The 19,723-nt window shown below is 42.7% G+C and overlaps 1 protein-coding gene across 32 annotated transcripts in view; it reads right to left on the reverse strand.

The window, feature by feature from the left end:
• The window catches only part of LOC109630696 (neurexin-1a), a 245,071-nt gene that overhangs the window by 93,039 nt on the left and 132,309 nt on the right, over positions 1 to 19,723 (reverse strand). For 2 of the 32 annotated variants that reach the window (XM_069538549.1, XM_069538548.1), the window contains exon 1: positions 10,367 to 11,470. The exons of 28 other annotated variants lie outside the window; for them this stretch is intronic. In XM_069538549.1, the coding sequence (XP_069394650.1) occupies positions 10,367 to 10,613 (247 nt within the window). In that variant the 5' untranslated portion in view covers positions 10,614 to 11,470. Of the gene's footprint in view, positions 1 to 10,366; positions 11,473 to 19,723 lie in introns of those variants that run through there. 2 more of the 32 variants (XM_069538547.1, XM_069538546.1) reach the window with 2 other exon arrangements.

Here is a 19,723-nt window from a genome sequence, read left to right on the forward strand (position 1 = left end):
GCATATATACAGCAGAGTCAATATAAACTTTTACACTTCATTGGCCAGAGACTTAATCTTCACCACCAGCCGATAGGGTATTCAGTTATATCTACTGTTGGGGATTGAGATATCAGGTATTAGCTAAAATCCTTCAGTTATAATTTAATGATGGTGAATTTAGCACTTTATTACAAATAATACATGGAATAAAACATACTTTGTCACACTTGAAGTTGTTTTGATGAATCATAAGTGGTACCTAGGCAAAAAAAATTGATAAAAAAAACAACTATAAAACTAGAATGGCACTGAGTTGAGCCATGTCTCTGCCAAGATCCCATTATGAAACTACAAATTGACTAGATCCTGATTTTCATCTGAATCTGCACCAAATTGCACCTTGAAGCTGCCTGTTTTATATTATCCCCTGAGAAATTGAATAAAAATGTTCAAAAACACCTTATCTAATCAAAATATATCTATAAAAATAAAAAAAATCCTGGATCCACCCCCTGATCTGGTTCCGTACCATGGACATTTGTTGAGTAGTTTTTTGTGTAATCCTCCTAAATAACAAAGAAATGTAGATGAAAATATTATTTACCCCCTTGGCGAAGGTAAGAAATAAGAATCTATCTAGATGCCTTTAGTCTTTAGGCTGCATTTGGCAAATAATGTAATTGGCCTAATTCCACAGTGTGGTTTTAACCATATCCAGTGACCTATGAGGCTTAAGCTCCTTCTAATTGAGACAATCCTAAAGCAGCATTTCTGCATAGGACAGCTGACAGTGTCCAACCTGCCTTCATAAGCTGCAAAGGATTAATCCGCTCCCTCTGCCCCACTCTCTCTCCCTGCTTTGCTAATTTGATGTAATTAAATTAAGTGGGGACTAAAAGTGGGGCATTGCTGCTTGCCCCCATGATTGGTCATCCCTATTAGAGGGTATGAGATGCCGGCTCCAAAATCACAGGAGCCACGGAACCTAATAAACACGACGAGAGGGAGAGAAAACATAGGCGCACTTAGGTCAGACCTCAAGGCTACAGTGCAAAATGACCATGTCAAAAGAGGAGGGAGAGAAGAAGGGTGGGTGAGAAACAGAGAGAAATAAGATCTGTGATAGAAAAAGGGTTATTAGAAAGTTTTATACTGCAAAGGGCAATGGGAGTTTAATTTTTTACTGTAGTTTTAAAGAGAAAAGGTTAATTTAATATTTTCTGTTACGTGAATATTGTGATGGTTAATAAGATGAGAGATCATCCTAAATTAAACATCATCCTAAATTAGACAGATCAAATGGGTAATTTCTGTCTAGGTTGGACGAGAAGGTTATTATTGGCAGGATTACGCAAAAACTGAATGAATTACTATAAAACTTGGTGAAAGGACGGAGTATGGGTCAGGGATGGATCTGGATCATGGAGCGGATGAGGCAACTTCTTTAACAGTGAGAGGGTGTTCTTCAAAATTTGCATTGATTTCTCAGATAATAATTCATGCATCTTGATTTTTTCAGGTATGTTTAGGGGACTGATATTCATGTGTGTGTGCAATTTGGTGCAGATCCAAATAAGAAATCAGGATATAATGAATTTAAACGTGGTTTCATAAGGGGCCTGCTGGGCCTTGGTGGAGGTAGGAGCTCTACTGAGTGCCATTCTAATTTCATTCAGATCTATGCCAGGAGCTGCACCAAACACTGAGCCCAGTGAATAGAGTATACATTTCAATTACTGTATTTTGCTGCTGCAAATGTTTTTGTCATATTCTATCGTGCACTTTATTGGCGTCACCAAAAAAAAGTGCTCCCACGGTATTTAGATAGGGCCCCCCCCCCCCCCATTAGCTGATAGCTGCTGATCAAAAATTGTCACCCAATTACACATGATGATGATGATATTATTAGAGTCAGATATTCTGGGAGCTGAAACTGCACCTGTTATATACACTGAAATCAGGCTAGAGAGGAATTGGTCTGTGGCCAGTATGAACAGAAGGATGCTTAAAATAACTGAATATACATACTGCAGATTAGTATTGTATAAAGACAGACTCCGACTACTGTCTCATTGTAGACTAACTGCACATCGCACACGCTCTCTGGAGCTCTCTCTCTCTAAAATAATCGACTAGTCGACTGTTGAATAGTTGACAACTAAGACTGCAGTGGTCACGAAAGCCCTATAACAGAATCTCTCTCTCTCTTTCTCTCTCTCTCTCTCTCTCTCTCTCTCTCTCTATATATATATATATTTCCTCCAAGCAGCCGCAAACCGATAATACCTGCAGCTTCCACCTAGTTCAACAGAAAATGTGAATCAGGAAATCAGCACCTGCATCACACCGTAGCGGTGCTTCGCCATATTTTATCCTCACACTGCTCGGAAGAGATAAGCCATCACCTCATCACGATGGCGCCCCGGGGTAGCCACACCAACCACCCTCGCTCTTCATGGCAGGGGACCATCAATTCATGGTTGAAGTAAAGTTCTGCCCCCGGGGCTGGTAACATTATGCCATGAATGCTCAGTCGACCAGTTCCACCAACACCCTTCTGCCCCCTCCTCTGCCATGCTCACTTCCCCTAAGCCCTGAGTGATACATGAGCCCCTGCCTTGTGAAGCTGAGTGGCCCATCCAGGCAGAGCTGACAAGACCCAGTGTCTTAATGGAGCAATACACCAAACGGGCCCTTTGTCACCCTGAGCAGCTGCATATCTGCCTCCCCAGCCAACAGCCTTGGCTCTGATAGAGGTGTCTCACAGTATCGACAGCTTCTAATTTACTCTCCCATCATCACTTGCCTCATTTGCTCCTCAGACACAATGCTCCCTTTCTCTCACTTCAGGTCAGCCATTTTGATTGCCAGAAAATTTGTTGATGAGATTTTTCTGCATCCAGCGTTTAATCTGCACGCCAGCGAACACACATATCAAAGTCCTGACTTTAAGATATTTAAGCGTCAGTCGATGCACAGCTTTTTTCTTTTCGCAGTTAAAAGCCAGTTTGACTGATTGCATGCCATCAGACTTCAGTGCATTATTTAGTTTCAGTGCGTCTCTGTGTGGTAGCATGCACCAAACATCAGAGACTCAAATGGTCTCTAGAAGCTGTTGTCTTCTCTATTAGGAAGCCAACAGATGTGGAGTATGACTGCAGTTCTAATTACTGAAGAAGACAAGTATGGGGGATAATTAAACACTGGAAGTGAGGCAGAAAACACAGTCCAGGGCCAAAACTCTGATCTGAGATTAAACAACTTGGGTTGCCCATCACCAAATGCAGCCCAACCTGCATCATCACAAACACTGCTCTCAGAGAGAAGCTGCTTTCGTTCACTTCAGCAGACTTCTACATTTGTAGCGTTCATAAAAGCAAATGATATTGCAGTCTGTACAGCACCTGTATGATCAAAAAAATGGTTGTCCTGCAGGAAGGTTTTTTCTTCTTTCTTGACATGATTGAATATATCCACATCTCTACTTTTTACCTCCAATGGCAAATATCAGGTAAATCCCTCTCCACCGTCCTTCTCCTTTAACAAAAACTGTGTAGCTGCAGGCGATGTACATGTGCAGCAGGTAGCTCGAAAGTGGAGCATAAACAATACTTCAAAAAACTAGCACTGTTCAACACGCTCCATTTGATGCACATGACGCACTGTGCAATATTTATAGCCTTCATTTTACAGAAAACCTGACATGCACATTAGAAAACATGTATTAATATATGGTTGAAAATGTGCACAAAGCAAGCTTATTCATTTACATGTCGTCCTTGCATGACACAGCCTTATATTTACTGTTTACTCCTTTTGTAAGCCGCACCCAGGAGAGAGCGAGCACGCTTTCGTCTTAATTGCTGGATTAAACATCTGCTTTGCCTATTGCCGGGTAGCTTCCCTTTGAAAGTAAGCCTCCGCTAAGTGGCGAGATATTATTTAATTAGCTGCATGTCTTATAGAAATGACACAATAATGAATCCGGAGAAGATGAGAAGAAAGATCACCAGAAGTAAACATTGAGTGTGCTGAGGTGTATGAAAGGGTGTTTTTGTTGTGCGGCACAACTACTGCCTTATATACAGCTCTGCCTCCCCCTTATCAACAGGCATAGGCGCTCCATGAGAGAGCTGTGCTGTCCTCGATCTCACACGATGCCATGAATCTACCAACAAATAAATATATAACAGAGAGAAAAAAGAAAAGTGCGTGGGTATGCATTGTATTTCTACACTATGTTGCAGAATACATGCTAATATTAGCTTGCACTTAGGTGTTATAGGCGGCCGTGTTTTTATCAGCCCTTGGCAGCAGGCTTGAGGCTGAGAGATGGAAGGAGCAATGAGGAAGGTGAATTCCTACACAATCCTATTAGAGTGGATTAGGTGGCAGCTTTCTTTCTGTTGCTGCTTTGCTGCAGGTGAGCAATTGTAAAAAAACAAAACAAAAAAACCCAAACATTTAAACATATTTGGTTGTTATTAGGGGCTCCTATTGTAACACTGGGCAGCTATTCATTTTTTAAAGCTTTTTTTATGTGAAACAATCATTAAGGAAACATTCATGGTGATATAGTCATTAGGAAGTGATTTGTAAGCTAAGAATAATTATAATGCTGTCAAACCACCCACACAGAAGGGATTGAGGACAGACTTTTTTTTTTTAATCTCCAAAAACAGCGATGTGAAATCTAAGTAAAGACATGATCGATCAGATGATCAATGACAATCATGCATTTTTGTCTTGTGTGAGCAAACTGCCACAGATACCCATCCGCTGCGACATCCCCTGTGGCTGGGGTTATCAGGCTATCATATTTCACCCTCCATGTTCTGTTGCTACTTTCTTGACCTTTCCCAGAAACAATCATTCCATCACTGAGGGAGCTATCACTGAACAGTCCAATGAACTACTGAGTATCTGGACTGTTATGTTTTCACAACTTCCTGGTGCATTTCTTTCTTCATATATATAAATAAATTTATTTATATATATACATATTAAACCTTTGTGAGCAGTGTTGCCAACTCTCACGGGACAAACAAGCAACTGCAACTTCAAAAACAAGCCCAGTATTAAAATATCAATGTATAAATATTAAAACTACCAAGTATTATGTTTACTTTGTTTATAATGGGGTGAAAGGTCTGTAATCATTGCTCCATATGATTCAACAGTGTGAAAAGAAAATGACATTTGACCTCTGTCGCTATGATCAATCTCGCCACTTGCTCTTCAGATAACAACAATCTCAACAAACTGGCGGTGGCAGATCGAACGTGCTGCGACATTGAGAGTGGCCAGCTTTGACGGCCAAAACATGATTGACATGTTGCAGATTTTTCTCCGATGAGGACGATAAATGTGTGAGATAGGCCCACATGGGGCTTTATTTCAGGGTGAATCACCCTAAAGCAATGACATTATTTGTGAGGCTGTATGCAAACAGTGCTAATCAATGCATGAGAGAAAATAGTGACCATATATGTCAAAACATGTACTTGCATATTAGATATTCATTGCAAGTAACTAGAATTTTTAAAATAAGCCCAACAAACTGCACCCCGATCCTTACTTTTCCAAGCGACTCTAAAAGAAGCGTATTATAAGCAGACCTGGCAACTCTGATTGTGAGTGAGTGTTCATGAGGCTGTGTGTATACGGCCTTGACTGGCGCAGATATAGCTGCAGCCTTATTATGATGACAGAGAATGAGGCTTCTTCAAAGTGACTGGACTCAATTCAGATTAGATGAAAAAAATGCAGCCGCTCTGCATTCTTGATCTCCACTTTATTTATCCAGATTTATTTATTTATTTTTTACCCCCTTTCTTGTGCTGTGTCCCCCTGGGAAACGGAGAGGCATTTATAGAGTCAATCAAAATGGACTGTGGAGAACTACTGAAGGCCTTTAAGCGTCTTTAGCACCATGATGTGCACAACAGCTGCATCCCTGCTATTCACTGCATGTCTTCCATAAGGTTCACGCTGGCTTGTACAAATTCAGAGGTAAATGTGTAAAAAAAAACTGTAATTATAATTCTTTTCTCTAAATAATAACTATAATTCTCTTCACAGTGCAATTCAATGGCTTATGTGCAACCCATTTCACTGTATATATTCTAACTCTGTTTATATTGTTTTAAAACTGGATATTTTTGTTTTTATTCCATATCTTTTTATACATGTATGAGTATTGCCTGTTTACATGTTTTATTTGCATATTTTAAATTGCATGTTTTATTTTTGACTTCTCTCTGTAGTGGAACTAATAAAGGATTATTATCTTATCTTATCTTTGTCTTTCTCCGCTGATTTCAATCATATCATACATGAATTTATGATGTATGGCATGTCATTTATATAATTTGAGAATGATGGCACGATGTCTTTTTGGAATTTCTTCATTTTTATATCTGAAATGCATAATGTTTTTAAATCAACAGAAATTCCTCCTATGATACACTAGGGACTTTACTTTTAAAATTTACTGTGTGGATGCCTGGTTTTCTCTATCACACTTGTAATGCAAGTGTTACACTAGCAATGAACATCGACCTGACAACTTGTTTTTTTTTACATTACCTTTAAAAAGAAAGCCAGAGGTGTAAACAGACTGGCAGATTGTAGGAACAAGAGAGCGGGAGTTAGGGAGAAATAAGATGCTGTTGACGATGATTCACCAAGTGCCTTATGGGTGAAGAGCTGCCTGACTCAAACGTGTCCAGGACCCATACATGTGAGAGGCGCAGACATCCCCCTTGAGTCAAGTGTGTGTGTGGGGGGGTACTCTTCTTCTTATCCTCCCTACCTCCCTCCCTCTGTCTTTCAAGTCGCTAATCCCGAACCGGACACATTACTCAGCTGACCCCTTGCTGCCCACCGCATGCACAGTCAGGTCTCATTTCCCTTCATGCCAACCATAGCCTGGTCACCACTGAAACCACACAGACCACTGCAGGCGCAGAAGCCTGCCCACTCTGTCTGCTTGGATGGGCTCTGTAGACCAACGAGGGAGCTGGGGGGGGTGTTAGGCTGAGTGGTCGGGGAAGAAATAAAGTGCAGAAAGGACGGAAGGAAGGAACAGAAGAAGAGGGGAGGAAGGGAATGAGCAACTATCATAAGATGCAAGTAGGTTAAAGACCTAAAGCGCACACAAATTAAAAAAGGGGGTGTTTGTGTTCTCACTCATCAGTGGGGGAGGAGAACAGAGTGACTCTCTCATCCGCGGGTCAATAACTGCCCATGCTTTCTCTAGAGCGAGAGGAACATGTACTCAGATCCTTATCAGGGCAGCTATCATCTCCACTGCCTTGCAGAGCCTGAGATACTGTCATCCTCACACTATCGCAGAATGCCATCAACTCACAGACATAGGAGTAATTACATTATGCAAGCCCACAACACGGTAACAGCAAGGCAACATCACAGACCATCCACTATCCTCCTCCTTACCAATTGTTTATCCCTGTCTTCATCTCTATTGTTCTTCTCTATTTTATCTTTTATTCCTTCCCTCGGTCTTTCTATCCTCCCCTCTAACTCATCTCTTCTCTGCAGCAGTGCCAGCACGCACACAACAGCACCGTGTCTGCCCCTGCTCTGAAGGTGGAGAGCTTTAAAAATGATTATAATCACGTAAATCGCTCCGCTGACTTTGATACAAACCGCAGAGTTTAGAAATACAAAAGCTATCTGTGCAGTATAGTTGATGGAGCAGGTGTTGCAGTGGGAGGGTGGGGGCTTTCCTCAGATGTGTTTAGCATACCGTATAATCATCGTGAATCTGGAGGTTGACCTCCCCCTCGACGTATGGGTTATACACATTTTCATATGGGTTAAACGCGTGGGTGATAATTTCCATCAACATATAAACACAGCATAAACAGAATGTGGAAGGTGGCGTTAACCTCAATCAGACATGGGCAATCGTCAAATCACTGCAGATCACTACTTTCTGCATTAGTAAATAGAGATAGTAAATGTACACCACAAAAGTCCACATTCCCTTTAACCACTGAAAAATAATGTTTAAACGCTATAACACTTCTTCCCCGCTCTATTGATCAAAGCCCTTCATCTACCCAGTCTCAATGAATAAGAACCACAGGTACAGAGGAGAATATGATAACCTAGTTATGCAGCATATCGAGTATCGTATCCATCTCTAGGAAAGAAGACCATCACCTCTGGGAGTCTATTTATGATGAATGGTATGTCTGCTCCTCAGAGTTGATGCTGTCTGAACCTCATTACTGCTCGCCCTAAACAAACAATGCATCACACTCCAACTCAATTTCATACATCCTGACCATGGTAATTTTCTCCTTCTTTCCACATAAATCAATGACAGACATATAGAAGTTCAACGCAGATGGAACAAAGGGTTTGTTCTCTTACAAGACGCTGATATATAGAGAGAATAATATGTGTGTTTCACTGCAAAATCACTTGCAGGAAATGTTGAGCTTGTATATGGTGTTTGTTAAAAAAGCATGGAGAGCAGACCATTAGGGAGACCAGAGTTAACGAATGAAGCAACACACTAAGTGAAAAAGTGCATTTTCATGAAATGCAGATGGAGGCAATTTGCATGGAGCAGAACTAACTGTCAGCACTCTATTAGCTTTGTTTGCTCTAATCACTTGAGACAATGGTAAATGCACTGCAGCAACACTAGTGAAAGGCAGGTACAGTTACGTATGTTTTTGCAAATAGGATTAGATTTTAGCAGTGATGTGACAACAAAGGCAATGAGAGAGAGAAACAGAGGAGTGATGAGGGCAGAGAGAGAGAGAGAGAGGGGAATCATTTCTGTTTTAATATGTAAAAACTGCAAATACAAGACAGCATGAAACCTGAGGGACTCTAACTCTTACATTCACAAATTAGACTGAAGAAAAATTGAGCTGTACATGTTGAATTGAAGTGATCAGACACCTCATGTAAGTGGGAACCAAATGCCGCACAGCTGAGACAACAGCACCGCAGCTGTACATCAGCAGGCTTTGTCCTGGAGCCAGGTACCATGTTGAACAGCATCTCTCCCATTTGGCATTTATGCACCCCACATGTGCTGATCAACCCAAAAATGTAATCATGTTTCTGAGAGCGCTTTTTATTTTGGGGCCCTGCAATCTCTCTCCCTCTCTCTCAGCAGCCATGACAACTCTGATATTAAGTCATGGAATCTGCCTGAAAGCACCATGTGGCCCCCGGGGTCCTCTGGGAGAGCGGGAGGCGAGCTGAGTGTTGTCCACTCCAGACAGGTCATGGCAGAGTGGCCTAATTGCCTCTCTTGTTTTCTCAGCAGGGCCGGCAAACCTCCCATCTCCCTCATCATCACTGAGGGGCGCCGACTCCCTCACTACTAGAGGTCTAACTCTGCCCAGTGATCCGAGCTTCAGCCTCGTTTCCACACTGCTCCCATGTCCAATAAAAACATCCTCCAAATGCCACTGCTGCTCCGTTATCACTCACTAAACTTTAACATTAGAGAGAATCTTCTGTACAGTGCTAAGCAGTACTACTCTGGAATGAAGCATTACGTCAGTGTTCCACCGATAGTGATTACGTCACTGAAAAATGCTGCTAGTATGACAACTAAGGAAAGTATTTTCTTCGTTTAAGTGTCCTACAGCCTCAGTCTTAATGATTCGTGTCAGAACTTCAAGTGAAATTACCACATTACAAATGGAGACAAGTGCTGAAGACAATGGAAAAAAACAGCTAACTGCAGTATGTCTGAAATCACTCATACATACTGTATTGAGGTGAGCATGTAGCATTCGACCATGAACACTTGGGCTGGGGTTATATAAGTCCTCATAGTTAAGATTCTCCCTCATTTCCGTCCCCTCCCTCGCTCTGAGCGCCTGCGTTGTGAACCCTGTGTCGTGAACCTTCTCGCAACACGGGGCAAAGTGGGCCTCAGCTACGCTCCACGCTGGGCAGGGGCCAGGAGCGGCTCTACACCCTGCGGAGCTGGAGGCAATACATCTTTGCCTCCTCCAAACACCCGGGGGCAACATGGAGCGCCACAGCGTTCTAATCCTGCCTAATCTGGACACAGTGGAGCATCTGGAGATAGGGATATGGCTAATCTCAGACATGGAGACGGAGGGCACTTTGCTGAGGAGGGGAAAAAAGGGGGGGGGGGGGGGGGGGGGGGGGGGGGGGGGGGTATCTAAGCTTACTGTGTCTTATAGAGCAATGTGTGTGTGTGTGTGTGTGTGTGTGTGTGTGTCATGGGGAGGGGATTCTTAAAAGCCAAAAGTAAACAATATCAGGCAATATTTCAAGATTGGATTAGAAGTAACATGGGCTAGCACAGATTGATAAAAGTTCACAAAAATGTCTAGAGAGATGATGAAATACTTACTGTGCCCTGCTCTAAGGGATGCAGGTGATCTGTGGATAGCAATAGGCACAATATGGTGACGCTTGTTTCCGTGGGAGAGGTGAATGTGGTGGAGACTCTCCACAGCACCTGGTTCTGACCCTGCCACAAAGCCCAGGGCCAGGGCAGTGATCCACAAGGCCAGGTGGGCGAGTGAAGCCGAACTCCAGGTAAGGGGCTCGGCAAAGGGCCTCAGGGGAGCCAACTGTGACCTCCAGCCTTCCATCATCTTCCCTGAGTGGCCAGATGAGGCTTCGGATGAAGGTGGGACGTGTAGCGAGCCTTTACAGCCCCATGCTTCTCCCCTTGACAAATCTCACTTTGGCCAGAGACACTCGCACAGATCCACAGAGAAAAATAATCGAAAAATATAGGGACACAACACAAAATGTCGGTGGTGGGGGAGAGAAAAAAAAGCCTCTTGTTGTTCTCCACTGAGTTAGGAAATCCGTAGCAGAACCCAGGGAGGTAAAGAAGTATCATAAATCATCATACAAAAACAATCAAAAACACTCACTCAAGAAATTAGGGCAACCGCAATGGAGAAATCCCAGCTTGTTCCAGTTCCCCAAGTTCCCTTGTTCTCTGTGTTTCTCTCTTTTCTTCTTCTCTCCTCCTCACAAAATTATAAACATCTTTGCACCAAAAACTCTCAATATTCCCCAAAAAACACAAGTACCAGGAAAAGAAGAAAGCCAAGTTGAGAGAAGCTGACAGCCCGTGTGCAAAGTGGATTTCTTCAGAAAACCAAGACAGACATTCCGAGTTTCCCTCCTTTTCCTCCTCCAGGGGTCTCAAAGGATGTCCAGAGGAATTGTACCATAGTTAAATCCCAGTCTCATTTGCCTGTGTTAGACAGCTGCAGCGGCGCACGGGAGAAAGAGGAGCGTGATTGCACCTGCAAGTTGTGCCAAGTGCGAGCGCACCCGTTCCCCATCCAGAGATCTTGGCTCTCAATGAGACCGAGCGGTAGCAACGGCAGTACCTGAGAGAGCAGCCCTGGGCAGGAGCACACACTCACTGCACACACACACACACGCAGGCAGTATCGGCAGCGTCGTTCCAGAAGATGTGCGCAAGAGGAAGAGGAGAGAGAGGAGGAGGAGGAGGAGGACGGCAGAGGGAGGGGGGGGGAGCCTCAGCAGCCAGCCAGGAAGCAGGAGGGAGAGTGGCTATGCAAATGGGCAGCATTCACATAGCGAATCACTGGTGCCTGAGTGCATTGCAGAGAAGGAGCCTATTTAGGCAGATAGCAGGAATTGAAGCTATGTCCCCCAGCCCTGATTCCTTTCACAATCTCGCTCTACTCCCCCCGTTCACCGTTTTTTTTATTCCATTTCCACTCTCCTGTGTGGACAGTAATGAGCAGTAAAAAAGAAGAGAGAAAGCAGACGTGAATGCAGCACAGCCTGAATTATTATCTGTTGCTACTTTTATCATCTTATCTCTGCAGATTCCTTTATTCCTCCTCTCCCTGTGTCTCTTTTTCCTCTTCATCCTTTTTCTCTCCCGCTCTGTAAATTTAGAGCAAAGTTGTGTGATAATTGTCCTGTGGATGTGGAAATTGCAGCGAAGCAGTCCAGGAAAAAAAAAGTGTATTGTATGAGTTCTCAACCTACTGAACTCTGCAGTCTATCGTTAGCAAGATTTCAGAAGAGTGATGATGCTGCAGCTCGAATACTGAAGTATTTTCTCTCTCCCTCTCTATCACAAACACATGAACACACAGAGACACACACACACACACACACACACACACACACACACACACGCGTAAACAAAGCGTGCACAATGCCAGAGCTGGCAGTTGTCCACAGGGACGGTGCTGAATCTGGGCAAGTCTGCCTCGCCTGCTAATAAAAGACCATTTCTCACAAGAGAGAGAATGCTGATCGCAGACTCGGTGTGCAGCGCGGGTTACGGGAATGTAGAAAACATGTGGACATAAAAGCCCTGCTGATAAACACAATCCGGTTCAGCTGGGAAGTGTGCTCAGCGTTCAGAGTTCAGGACTGGGGAGCACGAGGCTCAGCTGCAGTGTGCCTGCTTGTGTTTGCACACTGGCCATTCAACATCCTCCCCTTTGAAACGTTGTGTTCTAAGCTGACGAGAGAGAAAAAAGAAAAAAACACTGTAAGCACCGCTGAGCTGATCTTTACGGTTTACAGGGAATACAGAGGCATTTCATGCCCAAAGAAAGCAAACTTAGGCAGTGTGACATAGAGGATATTATGTCCTTCTCCTTTTTCTTTTTCACTTGACTGTTCACATGAAGACAATGATAGAAACCCTGAGGAAAGTAAGGGGCCAATTAAACAAACATTAATGATGAACATTTCACTTGATCCATTTACTGAGTACAAATGCATCAGAGGAGTGAGGGCTCATGGTCACAGCAGAACAGATACTTTATTGTTAGAAGGCAAACATAATCAGTAAAATGAATATCATCTGCCATCTGGCAAGAGAGCACATGAGGATATCTCTTTTCTTTCCTCTGGTGTATGTGGTATTGTGTGTTTCTATACTGTGATAGAAAGCGATGGAAGCACAAAACAGATGCTGCGCACATTAGGCAGCGTTGTTGCTCTCACCTTGCAGAATCTCAATAACTTGCTCCAGCCACCTGGTGCTAAAGAGTCAGCAGTACGAAAGCAGCACCCTCTTCGGATTTTCAATGGTGAAAAGGAACATTCCTGCTGAATGTGTTTACACTTTTATAATTATCAACAGTGGAATCTGCATAATTACACCTAATAAGCCAATCTATCACGGCTGCTTGCCAAGGACAACAACCTGACTTACAATGTCCTCAACCGCAAAGTTTTACAGGGAAAGAAAATTTTGTCTAAAATTGCAAAGCTTCACATGAGGGTTAAGAATTTAATGTTTGCTCATTGTCCAAGCTTTTCCTCTTAGTTTGTATTTAGGAGAAACAGTGTTAGTATGCAGCACCTGAAGTCAATGACATCAGCAGTGAGGTTACACCTTTATCAGATTTACCATTAGTTACTTATTCATTTGTGCCCCCAAGTGGTGAAACTGTAAAATGCACATAGGATCTGTGGGTTTATCAGACGTTGGTGCGACAGTAAAACTCTTCTGTATTCATTGAGATTAAATAAACGAAAGTGACTCATCACTGCATCATATGCACTCCACACATTTAAACTCAGAAGAAGACATTCACTTGTCTCCCATAAACTACTCTCATTCAGGTCGATCCCTTAAAAGCTTGTCTCGGTGAACGCCACTATGAGGCTACAGCAGGTTGCCCTCTGCTCCGAGCATTTTCCTTGACAAATTGGCTGACTGAAGTATGAGAAGCCAGAGAAGCAGAGAGTGTTCACACAGCCTAGGGGAAAACATTCACAACTGAATTCCTTCTGCCTGCACAAAAGCAAACACCTGGGACCACGGCCGAAACTAATTTCAGCTAATTTGGGCGCAGTTACAGATCTCATTCGCTTTTAAACACGTGATTGCGGCACGTCGGCCACGAAATGAGACAATCCTCTTCCACGACTAAACTGTCACCACTGAAGAGTCCGTTTGATTCCCTTATTGTTTTCTGACTCCTGTTCCCATTCAGGAGACGTCTTCTTGACAGAGAGCCAAAAACAGCTCGTCTTTGTTTCCATTTAAGACCCAAAGGATTGTGCAAAGTCTCTGATGCATGTGATGCTTTGAGCACAATTCCCCCTTTTGGATCTAGGTTCCTCTGTTTATCTTTGTTTCGTTTTAAGGTACAAACTATAAAGTAAAGCCACCGAGAGTTATCTAAAAAAGAAAGAGGGAGGAGAAAAAAAGGAGAAATCTGTCGGAAAATGTGTCTGTCTCCCTCCCCCCCTTCTAACTAAGTAATCTGTAAGAGGGGGAGAAATTGGTATTGGGTTTAATAGCCCCTTGGAGAGCAAAAGGGTATAAAAGGAGAAGAGTGGTCTCTCTTATTCACTTAAGACTGCAACCACAGAGCTGATGAGATGATTTTTGGAGAGCTGGGGCGGGGGGAGGAGAGGGAGAGGAGCAGATGTTTGGTCTAAGAGTACCTGACCTGACTGAAGCACGGCCCTTAAATCAGTTAAAGGGCCATCAGGTGACGCTTAATCACACATGCGAAGACCCTTTAGAGGAGCGGTGTTCCTCCTCGAGAGCCACGGCGGGTTTTACTGTAGCCATTACAAGAAAAACTGTCCAACAACTTTGTGTTTTTAATGGACACAATAAGTGGCATCTTGAAAGGTCACCACACAAATGAGGATATTTTACACATTGTGTCTCTAAGCACGGGGCTATTAAGTCTATCAGATGCTGTTGTTGGCTCGGAGCAGATGAAGCATGCAGGCCAAGTCGTGCATGAACCGGGTGTACCTGTTTGGTGCTGGAGTTGACACAGCTGTGCCAGGCTCGGCGACATATGTGTTCCCGATGGAAAGGAGTCTCAGGAGGCCTTTACCTTTAGGTTTCATGGTGAATTAGATCAAATCAGATTTTCTTGGTATGGCCAATATTTTCTAATCACAAATTGCGTAATAGGGTTTAACAATCTGCACAAGGTGCGACATCATCTGCCCTTAACACTCGACTAGGGTGAGGAAAAACTACCAAATAAGGGAAAATGCAGAAACTTTAAGAAGTCACTAAATGCCAATTATCAACTGTACATGTTCAATGGAGTAATGTTAATGTTTTAAATGTTTATATGATAAACTGAGGAGTGTTACATTTAAAGCTGGGGTTGGCAATCCTGGAAAAGCTGGCAAGAGCATGGGGCTACACTTTCCAAAAAAACAACCCCTCCTCAAAGCTACGCCCCACGCCAGGTTTCTCACGGGCAGGCAGGTCCGTTAATAACAGACCAGGATGCTGACCAATCATTTAATTCTGTTCGAATCGGTCGTGTTTAGAGCCCTGCGAGGACGACTCAGGTGATTTTATTGATTGATGGCGATCAGAATGTGAAGAAGATCTCAACAAATGAGAAACAAAGTGTTACAGAAACAATTTACCAACCTTCACTTTCTCCTGGTATATAAAACAAAAGCGAGGGTTGCTCACAGGTCACACTAACTTCCATATACAGAGTCACAAAGCCATAGAAATTCAACGCGAATAATGCCAGTCCTACATTGACATACAATAATACACCTGAACTCTTAATGCAACCGAGAGTATACTGTGAATATCTAACGTATCACCCAAACATGCTTCACAGACGTTGCAGAGAGATAGAGAGAGAGACAGAGAAGCACACAATGCACTGATGCTAATGTGTGTACAGAAATAGAAACACTGTGCTGTCTTACTCATCCCCAGATGTGACATGATAAGAACAGACAGATACAGGGAGTCAACACTCAATACAAACACACAAGCTGTACAGTATTTCAGCGCAGGGGGTGGGGCCAGAGTGTCAATACTGTTTGTGTGAGCAGAGGATGTTACATCAGGGTGCCTGTCTGTCAGATTACACCGCCGCATCAGTTAGAGGAAGTGAACTATGCTCTGACCAGCGCGGGTCAAAGAGGGGCTCCTCCGTGGATTCACATGCTGCAGAGCTCCATGGATTCAAGTCTTCACCGAAGCCATGACTACCCTCATCATTACGTGATTAGCTCTTCCTGTGTTTATCCATCGCTCATGCGCGTGCTGCTGTCTCACACTCGATGATTATTACATTAAATAAAAAAAGAGCAAACATGCATGTAGGCTCAGAAAGCTCGGCAACACACCAATCACAAAATGTCACGGTTAATGTAAAATGCAGCAAGCCTTACGCGCGGCGTGGAGGTTTGTGCGGCAAACACTGTTCATTATGCAAGCTGTGCAGACTACATAAATAACACCACTCAAGCTGATAAAGCAGCCCACTAATAGGAAATAATGCACATTTAGTGTTGTAAAATCAAATCAGCAAATGGTGCTGCATGGTGGGTGTAATAAAATGACTTCATTTATAAAAACAAAGAAACACAAACTCCACATAAATTCTCCTTCATCCCGACTTTAATTTGGTCTGAAATGACTTCGACATTATAGATAATTTAATGACGCTGCTAAATTAAGTTTAGAAACAGTCTTTTGATGCCATTAATACAGAAAGTTATTTGGGTTTCATTGTTGTATTTTCACGCCGCAGCAGTTTAATCAACCTGTCGAGGCAGATGGTCGCCCGCCCTGAGTCTGCTGCTGTCTGAGGTGACTTCCTGTTAAAAGGGAGATTTTCTCTTCACTCTTCACTTTTGTGTGCTCATTGCTCATGTTGGGAACTGTTGTGTTTCTCTCTATGAAAATTGTAAAGTCTCAACCTTATTCTGTAAAGTAGAAATATTATGATGCGGTTATTTAAATTAAATAAATTATTATCTGTATTATTATTTCTTTATTATTTTACAATCATTTGGATTGTACAACTTAATATGTATGTCTGACATTGTCTTTCTCTACACCATAGCATTCAATACCATAAGAGATATACACAGATATACAGTCATAGACTATATATAAAGATAGATGACAGGACAGTTCCTTAAAAGTGAACCCAAATCACCCCCAGGTGACTAGCTGCAGTATAGCTTACTGACCACGCTTCATCCATGTTAGTGGATGGGACAAAAAGACGAAGCACACGTTAAATAATTTTTTGCAAAGATGGTTTCTGTCATTGCAGGTAGTTCTCATTGATTGTATTTCCATGTGATCATTAATGGTATAAGCAGTGATGTTCGAGTGCTCATTTTATGATTTTATGATTAACAGATGACACTACTTCAAGTTTGGTCGATTCATGCCAGGACCTCCATATCACTGCTCCAAGCCACGATCACTAATCCATATATATAACTCTGGCTCCAAAAGGCATCAGAAGCACAAAGACGGCAACAGGCTTATTCCAGAGGAAGAGACACACCATCCATCTTTATTTTCAGTCTTTGTGCACAGTCAATACATGTTGCTGTTTTTTCGTCTTTGGTTTGCCATTACAGATATGAACATGTACACAAAGCACACGGCATCCTCTCCATAAACAGGGCTCCAGCAGACCCAGTCTGTGTTTATGGAAGATAAACAGATGGATCTTCTTTTTCATTGCACACTGAGCCTTTTTAGTATTTGTATCGCCAGCAGGCTCCTTGTGCTCCTCTCGCTCACTGGACACTGCTGGTGAGGGATGATTTTTAGAGTACGGCCGAGTAGCATTTTTTTCTCCTTCTAATCCATAAATGACACCACAACAGTGTTATTCATTACCATAAATCCATTAGGATTCACATTAAAATCAAGTGCGGCAGACATAACATTCAAAAATCCTTGTACATGAGTGCAAATAAAGGTTGTGTCTTGTGCATGCGTGTACGTGTGTTAGTGTGTGGGTGTGTGACGATGATGTGTCCGCAAATGCATAAACTAAATCCTAACTGTCAGTGAGAGAGATGGGGGTCACAGGTCAGCAGCTTTCTGCAGGCTTTCTCTCTATCTCCTCTGACAGTTCCCAAGATGCAGTGGGCCACTGGGGCACTGTGTCTGTCTCTGTCTGTCTGTCTGTCTGTCTCTCCTGAAACGTGTCTCCAAATACATCAGTTCCCCTCTCAGAGTGCGTCATCCTGAGCAAGACAAGGACAGACTGTGTCCCCCTTACGGAGCCCACAGCTTCTCAGTTAACAAACCGCTCCGCCTCCTTCCGGCTAACTGGGACAACAAAAGGTTTCGTGGAGGAAAAAAGTATTTTTCTGAATAAAAATAGTTCATAAACAGACCATCTCCTCTCTTCACAAAAGCACTGTGCCTCCTTTTGAATGGCGTGCATTCCCTTTGGAATAGAACTACTAAATAAAGCAAAAGAGAAAAAAAGATCTACTCTTTATGGAGAGGCATATTACAGTGAACTCATTTTCATTCTTGATAACAGTGTCATAAACATAGCTCTTTATATATACATATTAATTCTGAAGCCACTACTGGTAGTCAAATGGGGATCCCTCTACATACAGGCACACAAAGAATCCTCTTCATACTCAAAGTGTAATTAGAGAGCGCTGCCATCACTTGTTCTTCTTTCCCAATGTTCTTCTTTCAAAGGGCACTCATCACATGTGATGTCATATATTTTAAGTATACATCACTGTGTATTCTTCAGTCCTATTACGGTTTCAAATCATCCAAGAAACGTGAATCCATTCTGGCAACAAGAGGCAGGTGAATAAGATCTCCACAGACAAATAGAGTGTGTGGCTCTTGCCTTTAAAAAACACAACACAGACAATCAAAGCTACACTGTTAGACATTCACTCCAAGGTGAGGAGCTAAGGAACGTAAAGCTGTGCAGGCTAAACTGAAGGTGAGGTGAAGAGGAGCAGCTGAACAAGGTCTGCAGTGTGACAGGTGGACGACAGGGGGCAAACTTTGGAATAAATATATAGAAGACACTGTTATTTTACAGCCCTTTTACTATTTTCAAATATATCTCTGAGTAGCGGACAATAATGGAGAACTTGCTAACAACACTTACTTTAGTAGTAGTAGTTCATTAAGTCTTCAACTGCTGGATGTAAAACCTGCATTGGAGGTTGAGTGTCACCTCTTGACTTAGATTCAAAAAGTCCTTTGGAGGAGGAAGTGACTTGGGCAAAATATTCCTGATGTGTTGCCATTGTGCTCCAAGGCATCAACAGCATGGACATAATGTGACCATTGCTTTAAGAACTCAGAAGGGGTCGCCATGCAACAGTTTAGCAATGTTTCGGATACCAGTGGCAACACATTTATCTGCAATGCTGCAACCTGTATGGTGATCTAGCACTGTCATGTTATTTTTGGATACAAGTTTGGGTATGGAGGTTGCTGGTAAATCCTGAAATGAAGTGGAGTTTTGGTACCGTTACAAGGCAAAATTAATAATAGTGTGAAGGGGGCAAACCTATAGTTTCACTGTTTGCTGAATCAAACATTCACAAATCTAAAATGTATTTAAATGTACCCGGACAAGATGTCATGTGGTAACAACAAAAATAGTCAAGAAAAGGGGACAAGATAAATGAAAAATAATTTAAAAAAAAAACACAAAAAAACCCAGAAGCAATGTAGTACAGTGGAAAACAAAGTAGGAAACTAGGAAGCCACCAATCTCGCCAGTCCCAGGGAATGCAGAGCCACTCATGTCTAAGTGAAGGCTTTGGTAACAGTGAGGTCAATGGCCTAAAGCACAGCATGCAATGTTGCAAAGTGTGTCACACACACAATGAGTGAAGCAGCATGAGTCCAGTTGTCTACATAGACTAGCCTTGCAAACTTGCATTTATTTCCTCGTGCCCACAAAAAATTTGAATTGAATTATTTTAT

This window comes from Paralichthys olivaceus, chromosome 14 (assembly GCF_024713975.1).
Source record: "Paralichthys olivaceus isolate ysfri-2021 chromosome 14, ASM2471397v2, whole genome shotgun sequence".
Classification (NCBI taxonomy): domain Eukaryota; kingdom Metazoa; phylum Chordata; class Actinopteri; order Pleuronectiformes; family Paralichthyidae; genus Paralichthys; species Paralichthys olivaceus.